The 14,717-nt window shown below is 41.6% G+C and overlaps 1 protein-coding gene across 1 annotated transcript; it reads left to right on the plus strand.

Annotated features, from left to right (window-relative positions):
* The first annotated feature begins 12,491 nt into the window (after positions 1 to 12,491).
* LOC130877006 (olfactory receptor 2T8-like) lies at positions 12,492 to 13,475 on the plus strand. The gene has a single exon (XM_057773928.1). It carries the CDS (start codon positions 12,492 to 12,494, stop codon positions 13,473 to 13,475), a length of 984 nt encoding a protein of 327 aa, XP_057629911.1.
* The last annotated feature ends 1,242 nt before the right edge of the window (positions 13,476 to 14,717 follow it).

The following is a 14,717-nucleotide window of genomic DNA, read 5'->3' on the forward strand; positions in this document are numbered from 1 at the left end:
ACGAAGTGGAAGTAATAAAGAAAACACAAACCGAGGGAAGGATGGAGATGGAAAATTTGAATAAACGAACAGGAACTACAGAGACAAGTACCACCAACAGATTACAAGAGATAGAAGAAAGAATCTCAGACACTGAAGATACCATAGAGAAAATAAACACTCTCATCAAAGAAAACAGCATAACCAACAAATTCTCATCACAAAACATTCAGGAAATCTGGGACACAATAAAAAGACCAAACCTAAGAATAATAGGGATAGAAGAAGGAGAAGAAGTACAGCTCAATGGTCCAGAAAATATATTTAATAAAATTATAGAAGAAAACTTTCCCAACCTTAAGAAAGATATTCCTTTGAAGGTCCAAGAAGCATACAGAACACCAAATCGACTGGATCAAAAAAAAACATCTCCTCGTCATATAATAATCAAAACACAAAACATACAGAATAAAGAAAGAATATTAAGAGCTGCAAAGGAAAAAGGTCAAGTTACCTATAAAGGTAAACCTATCAGACTTACACCTGATTTCTCTATGGAAACCATGAAAGCCAGAAGGTCCTGGATAGATATACTGCAGAAACTACGAGACCATGGATGCAAGCCCAGACTACTATACCCAGCCAAGCTTTCGTTCACTATAAATGGAGAAAACAAAGTTTTCCAGGATAAAAACAAATTTAAACAATACGTAGCCACAAATCCAGCCCTTCAGAAAGTAATTGAAGGAAAATCACAAACCAAGGAGTCCAACAATGCCCACAATAACTCAGACATCTAAAGACCCTTCACCAGCACAACTTGAAGAAGGGAAACACACAAACTCTACTACCAAAGAAAAGAAAGAAAGAAAGTAAAAATGACCGGAGTTAACAACCACTGGTCATTAATATCACTTAATATCAATGGACTCAACTCACCTATAAAGAGGCACAGGCTAAGAGATTGGATACGAAAACAGGATCCAACATTCTGCTGCTTACAAGAAACACACCTCAACCACAAAGACAGACATCTACTCAGAGTAAAGGGCTGGGAAAAGGTTTATCAAGCAAACGGACCTAAGAAACAAGCAGGTGTGGCCATACTAATTTCTAAGAAAGTTGACTTCAAACTAAAATCAATCAAAAGAGATGGAGATGGACATTTTTTACTCATAACAGGAACAATTCACCAGGATGAAATCTCAATCCTGAATATATATGCCCCTAATATAAAAGCACCCACTTATGTAAAAGAAACGTTACTAAAACTCAAGGCAGTCATCAAACCACACACACTAATAGTAGGAGATTTCAACACTCCTCTCTCACCAATGGACAGGTCAATCAAACAGAAACCTAACAGAGAAATAAGAGGATTAAGGGAGGTAATGAATCAAATGGACTTAACAGACATCTATAGAACATTCCACCCAAATAGGAAAGAATATACCTTCTTCTCTGCAGCTCATGGAACCTTCTCGAAAATAGACCACATACTCGGTAACAAAGCAAACTTACACAGTTACAAAAAAATATCGGTAACCACCTGTGTCTTATCAGATCACCATGGATTAAAGTTAGAATTCAACAACAATGCTATCCCCAGAAAGCCTATGAACTCATGGAAACTGGACAGTCAACTACTGAACCTCACCTGGATCAAGGAAGAAATAAAGAAAGAAATTAAAGTCTTTCTTGAATTCAATGAAAACGAAGACTCAACATACTCAAACCTATGGGACACTATGAAAGCAGTGCTAAGAGGAAAATTCATAGCATTAAGTGCCCACTTAAAGAAAATGGAGAAAGCACACATTGGAGACTTAATAGCCCACCTGAAAGCTTTAGAAAAAAAAGAAGCAGACTCACCTAGGAGAAGTAGAAGACTGGAAATAATCAAATTGAGGGCTGAAATCAACAAAATAGAAACACAGAAAACAATCCAAAGAATCAATGAAACAAAAAGCTGGTTCATGGAGAAAATCAATAAGATTGATAAACCCCTATCCAAACTAATCAAACGGCGGAGAGAGAATACGCAAATTAACAAAATCAGAAACGAAAAGGGAGACATAACCACAGACTCAGAGGAAATTCAGAGAATCATTAGATCTTACTACAAAAATCTGTATGCCACAAAACTGGAAAATGTTATAGAAATGGACACTTTTTTAGATAAATACCATATACCAAAGTTAAACCAGGACCAGGTGAACAATCTAAATAGACCTGTTAGTCGCGAAGAATTAGAAGTTGTTATAAAAAACCTCCCCACCAAAAAAAGCCCAGGTCCAGATGGCTTCAATGCAGAATTCTACCAGAACTTCCAAGAAGACCTAATACCTATACTCCTTAATGTATTTCACAATATTGAAACAGAGAAGTCATTGCCAAATTCCTTTTATGAAGCTGAAGTTACTCTGATACCAAAACCACACAAAGACACAACCAAGAAAGAGAACTACAGGCCAATCTCACTCATGAACATCGACGCAAAAATACTCAATAAAATACTGGCAAACCGAATCCAAGAACACATCAGAAAAATTATCCATTATGATCAAGTAGGCTTCATCCCAGAGATGCAGGGCTGGTTCAACATACGAAAATCTATCAATGTAATCCATCATATAAATAAACTGAAAGAAAAAAACCATATGATCATTTCATTAGATGCTGAAAAAGCATTTGACAAAATTCAACATCCCTTTATGATAAAGGTCTTAGAGAGATTAGGAATACAAGGGTCGTTCCTAACTATAATAAAAGCTATTTATAGCAAGCCGTCAGCTAACATCAAATTAAATGGAGAGAAACTCAAATCTATTCCACTAAAATCAGGAACACGACAAGGTTGTCCACTCTCTCCATACCTCTTTAATATAGTGCTTGAAATTCTAGCAATAGCAATAAGACAACATAAGGGGATCAAAGGGATTCAAATCGGAAAGGAAGAAGTTAAACTTTCATTATTTGCAGACGATATGATAGTGTACATAAGCGACCCCAAAAACTCCAGCAAAGAACTCCTTCAGCTGATAAACACCTTTAGTAGCGTTGCAGGATACAAGATCAATTCCAAAAAATCAGTTGCCCTCCTATACACAAAGGATAAGGAAGCAGAGATGGAAATCAGAGAAGCATCACCCTTCACGATAGCCACAAATAGCATAAAATATCTTGGGGTAACCCTAACCAAGGAAGTAAAGGATCTATTTGACAAGAACTTTAAGTCAATGAAGAAAGAAATTGAGGAGGATACCAGAAAATGGAAGGATCTCCCTTGCTCTTGGATAGGGAGGATCAACATAGTAAAAATGGCAATTCTACCAAGGGCAATTTATAGATTCAATGCAATCCCCATTAAAATCCCATCAAAATTCTTCACAGATCTTGAGAGGACAATAATCAACTTTATATGGAGAAACAAAAAACCCAGGATAGCCAAAACAATCTTATATAATAAAGGATCGTCTGGAGGCATTACCATCCCTGACCTCAAACTCTATTACAGAGCCTCAGTATTGAAAACAGTTTGGTATTGGCATAAAAACAGAGAAGTCGACCAATGGAACCGAGTAGAAGACCCTGATTTTAACCCACAAACTTATGAACACCTAATTTTTGATAAAGGAGCTAAAAGTATTCAATGGAAAAAAGAGAGCATCTTCAACAAATGGTGCTGGCAGAACTGGTTGTCAACGTGTAGAAGAATGAAAATAGATCCATATCTATCACCATGCACAAAACTCAAGTCCAAATGGATTAAAGACCTCAATATTAGTCTGAACACACTGAACCTGATAGAAGAAAAAGTTGGAAGTACTCTACAACATATGGGTACAGGAGATCACTTCCTACGTTTATCCCCAGCAGCACAGACATTAAGGGCAACATTGAATAAATGGGACCTCCTGAAACTGAGTAGCTTCTGTAAAGCAAAGGACACTGTCACTAAGACAAAAAGGCATCCCACTGACTGGGAGAAGATCTTCACCAACCCTGCAACAGACAAAGGTCTGATCACCAAAATATATAAAGAACTCAAGAAACTAAACTTTAAAATGCTAATGAACCCAATAAAAAAATGGGGCACTGATCTGAACAGAGAATTCTCAACAGAAGAAATTCAAATGGCCAAAAGACACCTAAGGTCATGCTCAACCTCCTTAGCGATAAGGGAAATGCAAATTAAAACAACTTTGAGATACCATCTTACACCTGTCAGAATGGCTAAAATCAAGAACACCAATGATAGCCTTTGCTGGAGAGGTTGTGGAGAAAGAGGCACACTCATTCATTGCTGGTGGGAATGCAAACTTGTGCAACCACTTTGGAAATCAGTGTGGCGATTTCTCAGGAAATTTGGGATCAACCTACCCCAAGATCCAGTAATACCACTATTGGGAATATACCCAAGAGATGCCACATCAAATGACAAAAGTATCTGTTCAACTATGTTCATAGCAGCATTGTTTGTAATAGCCAAAACCTGGAAACAACCTAGATGCCCTTCAATGGAGGAATGGATGAAGAAAGTGTGGAATATATACATATTAGAGTACTACTCAGCAGTAAAAAACAATGACTTCTCGAATTTTGCGTGCAAATGGATGGAAATAGAAAACACTATCCTGAGTGAGGTATCCCAGACTCAAAAAGAGGAACATGGGATGTACTCACTCATAATCGGTTTCTAGCCATAAAATAAAAGACATTAAGCATATAATGTGTGATCCTATAGAAGCTAAATAAGAAACTGTACCCAAAGAAAATCATATAGTCATCCGCATGGAGAGGGGGAAGTAGACAAGATTCCAGGGCAAAAACTGGGAACTTGTGGGTGAGGTGGCATGGGGCAAAGGGGAAATGGGATGAGAAATATGAGAAGGGGAGGATGGGAGGAGCTCGGAGGATTGGGATAGTTGGGATATAGGAAGGATGGATACGGGAGCAGCGAAGTATATATCCTATCTAAGGGAGCCATCTTAGGGTTGGCAAGAGACTTGACTCTTGAGGGGTTCGCAGGTGTCCAGGAATATGTCCCCAGCTGGTACCTTGGGCAACTAAGGAGAGGGAACCTGAAATGACCCTATCCTATACTGATGAATATCTTGCATATCACCTTAGAACCTTCATCTGGCGATGGATCGAGGTAGAGACAGAGTCTCAATTTGGAGCAACGGTCTGAGCTCTTAAGGTCCAAATGAGGAGCAGAAGGAGGGAGAACATGAGCAAAAAATCAGGACCACGAGGGATGCACCCACCCACTGTGACAGTGGAACTGATTTATTGGGAGCCCACCAAGGCCAGCTGGTCTGGGACTGAATAAGCATGGGTTGATTCCGGACTCTCTGAGCATGGCGGTCAATGAAGACTGATGAGAAGCCAAGGACAATGGCACTAGGTTTCGATCCTAATACATGAACTGGCTTTGTGGGAGCTTAGCCTGTTTGGACCCTCACCTTTCTGGACGTAGATAGAAGGACCTTGGTCTTCCCGCAGGGCAGGGAATTTGGACTGCTCTTCAGTATCGAGAGGGAGGGGGAATGGAGTGGGGGGAGGAGAAGAGGAGTGGGGATAGGGGGAGGGAAGTGGGGGGAGGGCAATATTTGGGAGGAGGGGAGGGAAATGGGAAATGGGGAGCAGGTGGCAATTTTAATTAAAAAAGAATAAAAATAAATAAATAAGTAAAAAAATAAATAAATAAATAAATAAATAAATAAATAAATAAAACCCACAACTCACCTCAAAATGAGTAAGAGAGAGTTTATTCTAGAGCCAAAAATGAGTCACAATGGCCCCTCCAGATTTAGATTATCCCCAGCTCCATGTTCCAACATGGTGCCAGTTTCGTGAAGATTTTTATAGTAATAAAATAAAAAAGTTTCAAAATCAATACATCTTTCAAGCACATTTTTGGGGGAACAGCAGATAGGCAGGTTCCGGTGAAGGTTACAAGGACATCTCGGGTACAGGCTCACGAGCTATCTGACTCTGTTCTTGGTCTGTTGGAAGCCAGTGCTCTGCACATCCCTAAGGATTTTCTTAGCAGTCATTCATATGTTAGGTCACATACAGGTGAAGACTAAAGTTTACCAAAGATCGTTTGGTTCTGGACTCACAATGTTCCAGTCCCTGAACAATCACTGACGTGCCAAACAGTCAGGCCATCTTCAAAGTTCAGTCCATTCCAAGTACAGCCCCCTCTTCCATTGTCAGCCCCCTCTGGCCTTTTCTTGTCCTTCCACCATCTGCTAATAGAGAATCTGGCCCCTGACAGATGCAGGACCCTTGAATTTAGACTTTCCCCATTGCAGAACACTGGAGAACAAACATTCCTTCTTTGATACCCAGGAGATGGTATCCTGTTATGGCCTCAGAGAATGGAGAGAGACACCAAGTACAGGTGTGTTAGATAGCACATCGGATGCAAAAGGAAAGGAAGAGAGATACAAACAATAGAAACTTCCACAGAGGCAAACATCACAGTTCATCACCCTGTTGGCTGCTTTGAGCCAACTTTCAGCCTCAGAGCTTGTCACAGGAAAGACAGGCAAATTTTTTTGGAGGGAAGGTCCACAATTTGTGTGTATGCTTGCTGTGTACCAGTTTTTCTACCAAAGACTTACACCATTCAGCAAAACAAAGGCACACTGGGCAAGCCACATCCTTGGATCTCAGGAGAAGCATTGGCAGCAGAGACTGAGCTGACCCTGCGGCCACTCTGTATAAAGGCAGACAGACCTACCCCTTTTCACAGCCCCTACCTGTCCCCCAAACTGGAAATTCTTCCTCTCCTACATCTTTAACATTTGAATACCAAATTTAGGGTTTTCCATGAGAGCATGCTCTTGGTGTGTGAATACCGAACCATTTCCAACCTTTCTCTGGTGTTGGTACTCCCAGGAACTCCTCTGTTTTGGTGAACTATTAACCATTATTATCTGTTTTCACTGTGCCCCAGCAAAGCAAGTGGCTTAAGGAAGTGGCTGTGAATAGTATCTGGGCTGGGATATGTTTCTGCCATGACGCACATCTTTTCCCCTTCAGTACTTAAGTCCCAACTCCCCGGAGTTGCCTAGGATGTAGTAATCTGCCAGTTCTTAGCTAAATCCTAGGATGTAGTAATCCGCCAGTTTTTAGCTAAGTCCTAGGATGTAGTAATCCGCCAGTTTTTAGCTAAGTCCTAGGATGTAGTAATCCACCAGTTCTTAGCCAAGTCTCTCTCATGGTTTTTGCTTGTTGGAAAGAACTGCTAAGACCAAGGTCACAGTCCATTTCTGGGAACAAACCATGACCAGTGTCCTTGCAGCCACGCTAAAGCCCAAGTGCATGACTGCTGCGAGACTCTCAGAGCCTATCCCCTAACTTTCTCAGGAGTTTAACCCTGGGCATCAGAGTTCATTTTCACCATTTGCTCAATTCTGCTTAATTCTTCTGTAGGTGTCGATCCTGAGAGGACTTCCCAGCTTCCTGGATCCCCATCCTTGCGTGTCTCTCCTCCATGAATCCCAGGAGCGCCTTCTCTGAGTGAGAAGACAACAGTAGAGTATGAATCCCTCCCTCATGAAAGATGGCTGACCCAAGCCTCTGTGCTATGCACTTGGCAGATACAGTCCATCCTCAGGATGGGTGACCTTGATACTCACCCTAGTCATACAGCCCTTATGGAACCCACACAAGATACTCACATGGGGTGCACCCTTGGCTGCCCAGAGTTTCTGAGCCCCATTCTTTCTCTCGCCGGTCTCTGAATGCCTCTACTCATCCTTGAACTCCGTAGACTCTCTCAGGACTTGATTTAGTCATGCAACAGCATCCATTCTGTGACAGGACAGCGTCTCTTGATAGCCTCTAGAGACCTCAGCACAGCAGTGCTCAGAACAGAAAGGGACATAAGCTTTCTCAGGAAGGACGGTCACCTCCTGTAGAAAGCTTCTGCGCAGAATGTCCATGGTGCCCGGCTGGTCTCACCTGGAGCCTAGGGGTTTTTGCTGTTTGTAATGTGGGCTTGAATTTAACCTATACACCTTTGAACAATTATAAATCCAAGTAGGATTTGCCAGTTTGATAAAGTTTTAACTTGATGAAAGAAATCTAAGCAAAGAACTGAGGGAGTGACTCAGTTGGTAAGTGCTTCCATTTCCAGCAACAGATAAACCCACTGTGGTGGCAATCCCAGCAGTTGGGAGGTAGAGGTAGGAGGATCAGAGGTTCAAGGCCAGCCTCTGCTACTAAGCTAGTTTAATAGTTTACTATTAAGCCAGCCTGAATTACATGATGCTCAGTTTTATATAAGTAATATAAATGTTAAATAATGAAAAAAACCTGTTCTTTCCTTTAAATAAAATTAAATGGGAATTGCAGTTTACCAAATTGTCTTACATTTTTTAACCAGGTATATTTCCCGAACACATAATCCATGATAAAGAATTGTTGTTTTATTTTGTTTCCATTTATCTATTTCCAGTTGTAGAATCTGGAGTCTCTATATAGCAGTAGATAACTCAGAAGTTGCAGGCATGCATTCAAGTTCCCAGGGTACCCAGCATTGGAAAACATCAACCTGAGAAGTCTCATTAATATGAATACAGCCTGAAGATGCTGTCACTATTACTAATGTTGTTTTTGTTATTGTTGTTATTTTACTACACAGATTCAAAAATGCAAATATAAAATCAAAATATAACAGCTTCTTGCAAATGCACAGAAACAGGTGCATAAGACGCAAATTTAATTGTCTCAAACTGAGTGCAAGAAGAAAATAAACTACAGGTAATTCCCTCCACGAGCTTCATTTTATTTTGATTGCTGTTTTGACAATTGAGCTGGTCTGAATAGAAGACAGTTTAATCTCCCTATCTGCTGAAGTCTGTGCAGGGAATACCAGAATCACATGATATCCTGGTTCATCCACTTGAAATTGCAACCCCTTATCAAGGACACTTATTTATATTTCTTTCTCCTGAGCCATCCCCTGTCATTCCCATGATTCACAGCTTTATGAGATGTGTGGACCACTCACAATCTCTTGGGAATTTTTTTTAATTTCTCAACACAGTAAACACTTTTGGCCACTGAATTATCACCGCGGCAGCTCTGGGGTATTGATGGGATAGTGTTTGCAGCCCACGCTGGCACTGGGCCATCCTCATGATAGATCAGCCCAGGCATTGATATAAGGGAGCTGGAGGGCTAGGTTAAACACCTCCCCTCCCGTCCAGGTGGGGCCATCCAGGTGCATCACAGAGGGTGCAGATCCAACCCTGCTGGACACCAGTTTTGACTCTTGCAGGTAGGTCATACCAACCTTTTCATGTCTGATTATTTGTGAACTTTAACTCCAGTAAACACAATTCCAAATCCTAGAACCTGGGAGGTGGAAGCCGGAGAAACGAGGAGCCCTCGGCTACATAGAAAAATCCGGTCCCACCACTCCACATTTGACAGAAAGTCTTCCCGGTTAGACATCTCAGTCCTCAGTGAATTAAAATGTATGCAAGCACATGCTGGCAATAGGTTATTTTTTTTTTAAAGCAAACCCATAATTTTATCAATATAAACTAGTTCTACTACCTTCTTTTTCACATGCAGGTTCATTTTCATTTCTCCATCCTGAAGTATAGACTTTTAAAATTACATATTCACAATGAATTTGGGGAAATGTGGAAAGGAAACTATATATTCTGACTTTTCTGTGCTTTCTCACAAGGTTTTTGCGGGAAGAAAAGAAAGGCATCTGTCTATGACTGTGATCTCAAATGCAGAAGGTGCGAGTGTAGTTTTAAGGAAGAGCTGAGGAATGTGACAAGGAGATGTCCAACCCGATGGACACAAAGCAAGGAGGACAAAAGGAAGCCCTTATTTTTCAGGGTAAACATTTTCCCATTCCCTGCCCTAGTCAAGCTGGAGGTCTCATTGCCCAGTAATGCATTTAGTATGTTTCTCAAATGAGTTAATTCTTTAGGACCAATTTCAACCATGTTTCAGTTCCATGATCAGTTTTAGGAACTTATCCCTATAGTCTACTCTGTGGAGGTTTATAAACATTTTAATTAGTAGTCACTTGTCTCATTTGTATAAAGAGGTATAGACAATAATTTTAATAAAACAAACTGAATACACAATTAGATTTATAATGACTGACCACTATTAAACATTTATCACCTTAGATATGTGTCCACCTATTGCCACTAAAAAGTTGAGCAGATCATTTCTAATCTTAAAATTATAAATATAAGTAGAAATTTGTTAATATGTATTTTTCTAGGTCTGTGAATATAACTCAGTGATAGAGAGCATGGCAAGTCTTTAGGAGGCCCTATATCCAGTCTCTAGTATTGTATACATAGGACAAAACGTAAGTGTGTTTTTAAAGAAACAGAGAAGTAGGGGTAACTGTCGAACTGGTTTTCTGAAAACACGTGCACCGCTCTTGCATGTTTTAAGCAAAGATTCGTCGTTGCTGTTTAGTGTGATATTTTATTTCTTTATCAAAATACACACTCCAACATCTGTTGTCAAGCATCTTATCAAACTGGTGCACGTGTATCCCAAAGGGAGGGAAGGCCTGCGGCACTGGCCCCAGACTGGTGAGCAGCAATCACAGTACGTCCCACACAGTGGACCATTAACTTCCTGAAAAATGAAGGGAGGGCAGTCACAAATAGGTGGGTTCTGCGGGATGGCAGCATCAAAGCTTCTCAAGGGCACATATTACTGAGGAAGAGAGAATAGTGGCTGCCAGCAGCTGTGGGAGAAAAGAAGAGGGAGTTTTGCTTAATGGGGGCCAAGTTCTCATCTGGAGGCATTAAGAGAATTTAGAAGATGGATTCTAGTGTGGAAGGTGCCTAACAACACCACAGTGATTATGTACATAAAATAGTGGCTGCCGTTGCAGAAATTAATTTAAGGAAGCTGCTCCCTGCCTCCCAGTGGCTAAAAAAAGCAAACTTAAAGTCTCCCCTATCTTCAATATTGAGAGTTTGGAACAGTGAAAACTGAGTCAGGCAGGGTTTGACTCTTCAGCAATGGGGTGTCTTGAGAGCCGTGGCCATGGTTCCACGTAGTTTCTGGAGCAAAAGGGTATCTGAGAATTGGACACATGGGCAACTTGTGAGCCGAGCAAAGAGAACATACTTTCAAAGTAACTTTCAAAAGACAAAATGATCTGCAAAATATTTAACTTTCACGCAACCAACTAAAATGTTCAGGGACTTGGTCAGGGGCTGAGTGAGTCATGGGGTCATTGTTCCAGCCATAGCTGTGATCTTACCAGAGAAGAAACAAGGGAGGTACCCCCAGAAGGCACAGACTTCCTCAAGGCATTTGTGCTAGACAATGATCTTGAGGATGAAGTAGTATCCTCATTTTGTAGGGTGGATTTTTTTGATTCAATAAGCTCAACCAATCTTGGACAAAAGCAAGTCAAAGATTATAATGAAAGTAAAGATTTAAAGTCTCTTGAGAGTGAAACAGGAATCATTGTCTTCTCTACAGCTGGGCAAACACTAGGGTCTCTGAATTACCCACTAAAGAGTGAGTTTGTGTGGTGCTGAAGAGGGAGGGGCTGACTGAGGACAAAATACTTAGGAAGAGTTCATGGAAGCATTCATTAGCATTACAGCTTCATACTTAGAAACACCCAAGAAATCCTATGATATCTGAAGTGTCAACCTCTGTAAACAGAAGCAAGTGAACTCCCAGACCAGGGTGAGTCTAGCCTCTGTCCACAGTCTGGCTTTCCTACTTTTAGATCTAAGAGCAAATACCCTTTTGTTTGGTGAGACATTTATTATCCAGTGTTGGAGAAAATCATATGAACTTGGTTTTTTTCAATAAAGTTTGATGGGACCAGGGTGTGGTTTAGTGTGTAGAATTTTTACCTGCCATGCACAAATCTCTGTGTCCATTCCCCAGCATTACATAAACCAGACATGGTAGCACATGCCTGTAACTCAGCACTCAAGAGGAAGAGCCTGTAAGATCAGAGTTCCTAGGTCATTTTCTACTATTTAAAAAATTCAAGGCCAGCCTGGGATACATGACACCTTGTGTCAATAAATAAAAATTTTGATATATTAAATGTGTCACCTACATTAACAGTCCCTAAGTTGTATATAACAGATATTTACTTAACTAAGACTTCATTATGCAAAGTACAATTAATATGAAAATATAAATTATGAATAAGCAAATTGTCCTCAATCATTATGTTGTTACAGTGTAATAAAAAATCAGGAGTTACTTCAGCTTACAAAGAACGTTGATTCATTATTGAACTCACTGTTCTGGTGACATGTGTCAGGTAAACCTTGGAAATGAGGAAAGTTTTATGTTAAGCTGTAACTGTGTTGGAACATTTTGCTAGCATAGATGGATTTGAAGTGGGTTTCACCATTTCTCACAGGCAACTTTCTGGGCATGCGTAGTTCACTCAGCGTCACAGAATAAAACTCTCTTCCCTCCCTCGATTTGCAGTGCTGCCCCTGCTGTGAACCACGGACATGGGGAATGCCACAGCCGGGTTCATTCTCCTAGGACTCTTTAACCACACCAGAGCTCATCTGGTTCTCTTCGTGCTGGTTCTGACTGTGGCCCTCAACTCCGTGGTAGGCAATGCCCTCCTGCTTCTCCTGATTCACCAGGACCGCCGGCTCCACACACCCATGTACTTTCTCCTCAGTCAGCTCTCTCTTATGGACATGATGCTGGTCTCCACCACAGTGCCCCAAATGGCAGCTGGTTATTTAACGGGCAAGAAGTCCATCTCCACGGCTGGCTGTGGCTTCCAGATCTTCTTCTTCCTCACACTGGGAGGTGGCGAGTGCTTCCTCTTAGCGGCCATGTCCTATGACCGCTACGTGGCCATATGCCACCCTCTGCGCTATCCGGTTCTCATGAGCTGGCAGTTATGTTTGAGACTGACCTTGGGATCTTGGCTCCTGGGCGCAGCTGATGGAGCCATGCAGGCCGCCGCCACATTGAGCTTCCAGTTTTGCAACCGGAACGAAATCGACCACTTCTTTTGTGAGGCCCCTGTGTTGCTGCACCTGGCTTGTGGTAATACATCTGCCTTTGAGTTTGTCATGTACATTTGCTGTGTGTTGATGCTTCTGGTCCCCTTTTCCCTCATCCTGACATCGTATGGCCTCATCTTGGCCACTGTCCTCCGAATGCAGTCCATAGAAGCCCGCAAGAAGGCCTTTGCCACTTGCTCCTCTCACGTAGCTGTAGTGGGCCTCTTCTATGGAGCTGCCATTTTCATCTACATGAGACCCACATCTTCCAGGTCGGCTAGCCATGATAAGGTTGTATCAGCATTATACACTATTGCCACCCCCATGCTGAACCCCCTCATCTACAGCCTTAGGAACAGCGAGGTCAAGGGCAGCCTGAGGAAGTGTGTGGCCCGTTGTGCTGCACTAACTAGCAGAGATACCTTGGTTTGCTTGGACTTTAGCAGCTGTACAAAGAAGAAAGACATATAGTAGGCACGTTCACGGGGTTATATGTCAGGATGCCCAGTGGATACCTGAAGCCACTGAGAATTGCAAGCTCTGTTGTTGAGTTTCTTTTCCACCTTAACTCAACACTTCTATCCTGTGGTTGGAACTGGGGGGACCTGAGGAGTCTCTGCAAAACTGGGGCTACGTTCCTGTTGTCCTTCCTCTCAATTTCATGGACATTAGCAAACTTTGCAGGCTATAGCTTCGGTAGTTTAACTTAATAAGCACCTTACAGCTTGTCTTTTTGTTTGTTTGTTTTTGTTTTTCAAGACAGGGTTTATTCTATTTAGCACTGGCTGTCCAGAACCTCACTATGTAGACCAAGTTGGCCTAGAACCCAGAGATCTTCCTGTCTCTGCCTCCCGAGCACTGCGATTAAAGTCGTGTGCCACCACCACCCGGAAAGCTTGTCTTTAACATAGCTGTATCACAGCATTTACACTTTGGGGAAATAGAGTCACTGAGGTGGCTCCCATGTGACCGATGAATGGGTAGCATACATAGAGTGGATATGCTGGTCATAACTGTACCAGAGCTGTAAGCCATCTCAACATGGTACTCAGAAGGCAGCACTGTCGTGGAAGAGTTAAAAATTATGGAAGTTTTCATTCTTTTTAAGATGACAGTTGTCTGCAGGAAGCTATGAATGTGGAAAGCAAAGCCACAAGTAAGGGGTATGTGTGTGTGCATCTGTGCCCATGACTTGGATATTTTCTGCTTTACTCGGAGGTTTTGGTAAAGCTGCATGCTGGGAGTTGAGTGTGGAGCTGCCTCTCTTATTTCAAAATGAATTCTCAAAAAACATAAAAATCACAAATTCTCAGTGAAAAGTTCTCATGCCTCTCCACACACAAATTTTTATGCCAGCAGGATATGAAAGCAGCCTTGAGTATTAACTGCCAGTTGGTTTCAAGTTTGGGGAACTGAAGCATGGTTTTCTAGCTAGGGGTACGCACAGCAAGCTTCATCTTCCAGACAGTTCTTTAGAGCTCTGCCTTTGTATCTGTTACTAAGAGATGCAAAGTCCTAAACTAAACAGAGGTCCCCTGAGCCCTTTTCTAATCAAACATCTGCCCACAAATTCAAGGCTAGACGGAATTCCATTCCCATCCTATACTGTTTCATTGCTGGACACCAAATAGACTCAATTTTTGTGTCTTTGTCTGTCTGTGTGTATGTGTTTGTATGTGTGTGTAATGCGTTTGTGAAGAGTCTCTGCATTTT

Source organism: Chionomys nivalis, chromosome 7, assembly GCF_950005125.1.
Source record: "Chionomys nivalis chromosome 7, mChiNiv1.1, whole genome shotgun sequence".
In the NCBI taxonomy this organism is placed as follows: domain Eukaryota; kingdom Metazoa; phylum Chordata; class Mammalia; order Rodentia; family Cricetidae; genus Chionomys; species Chionomys nivalis.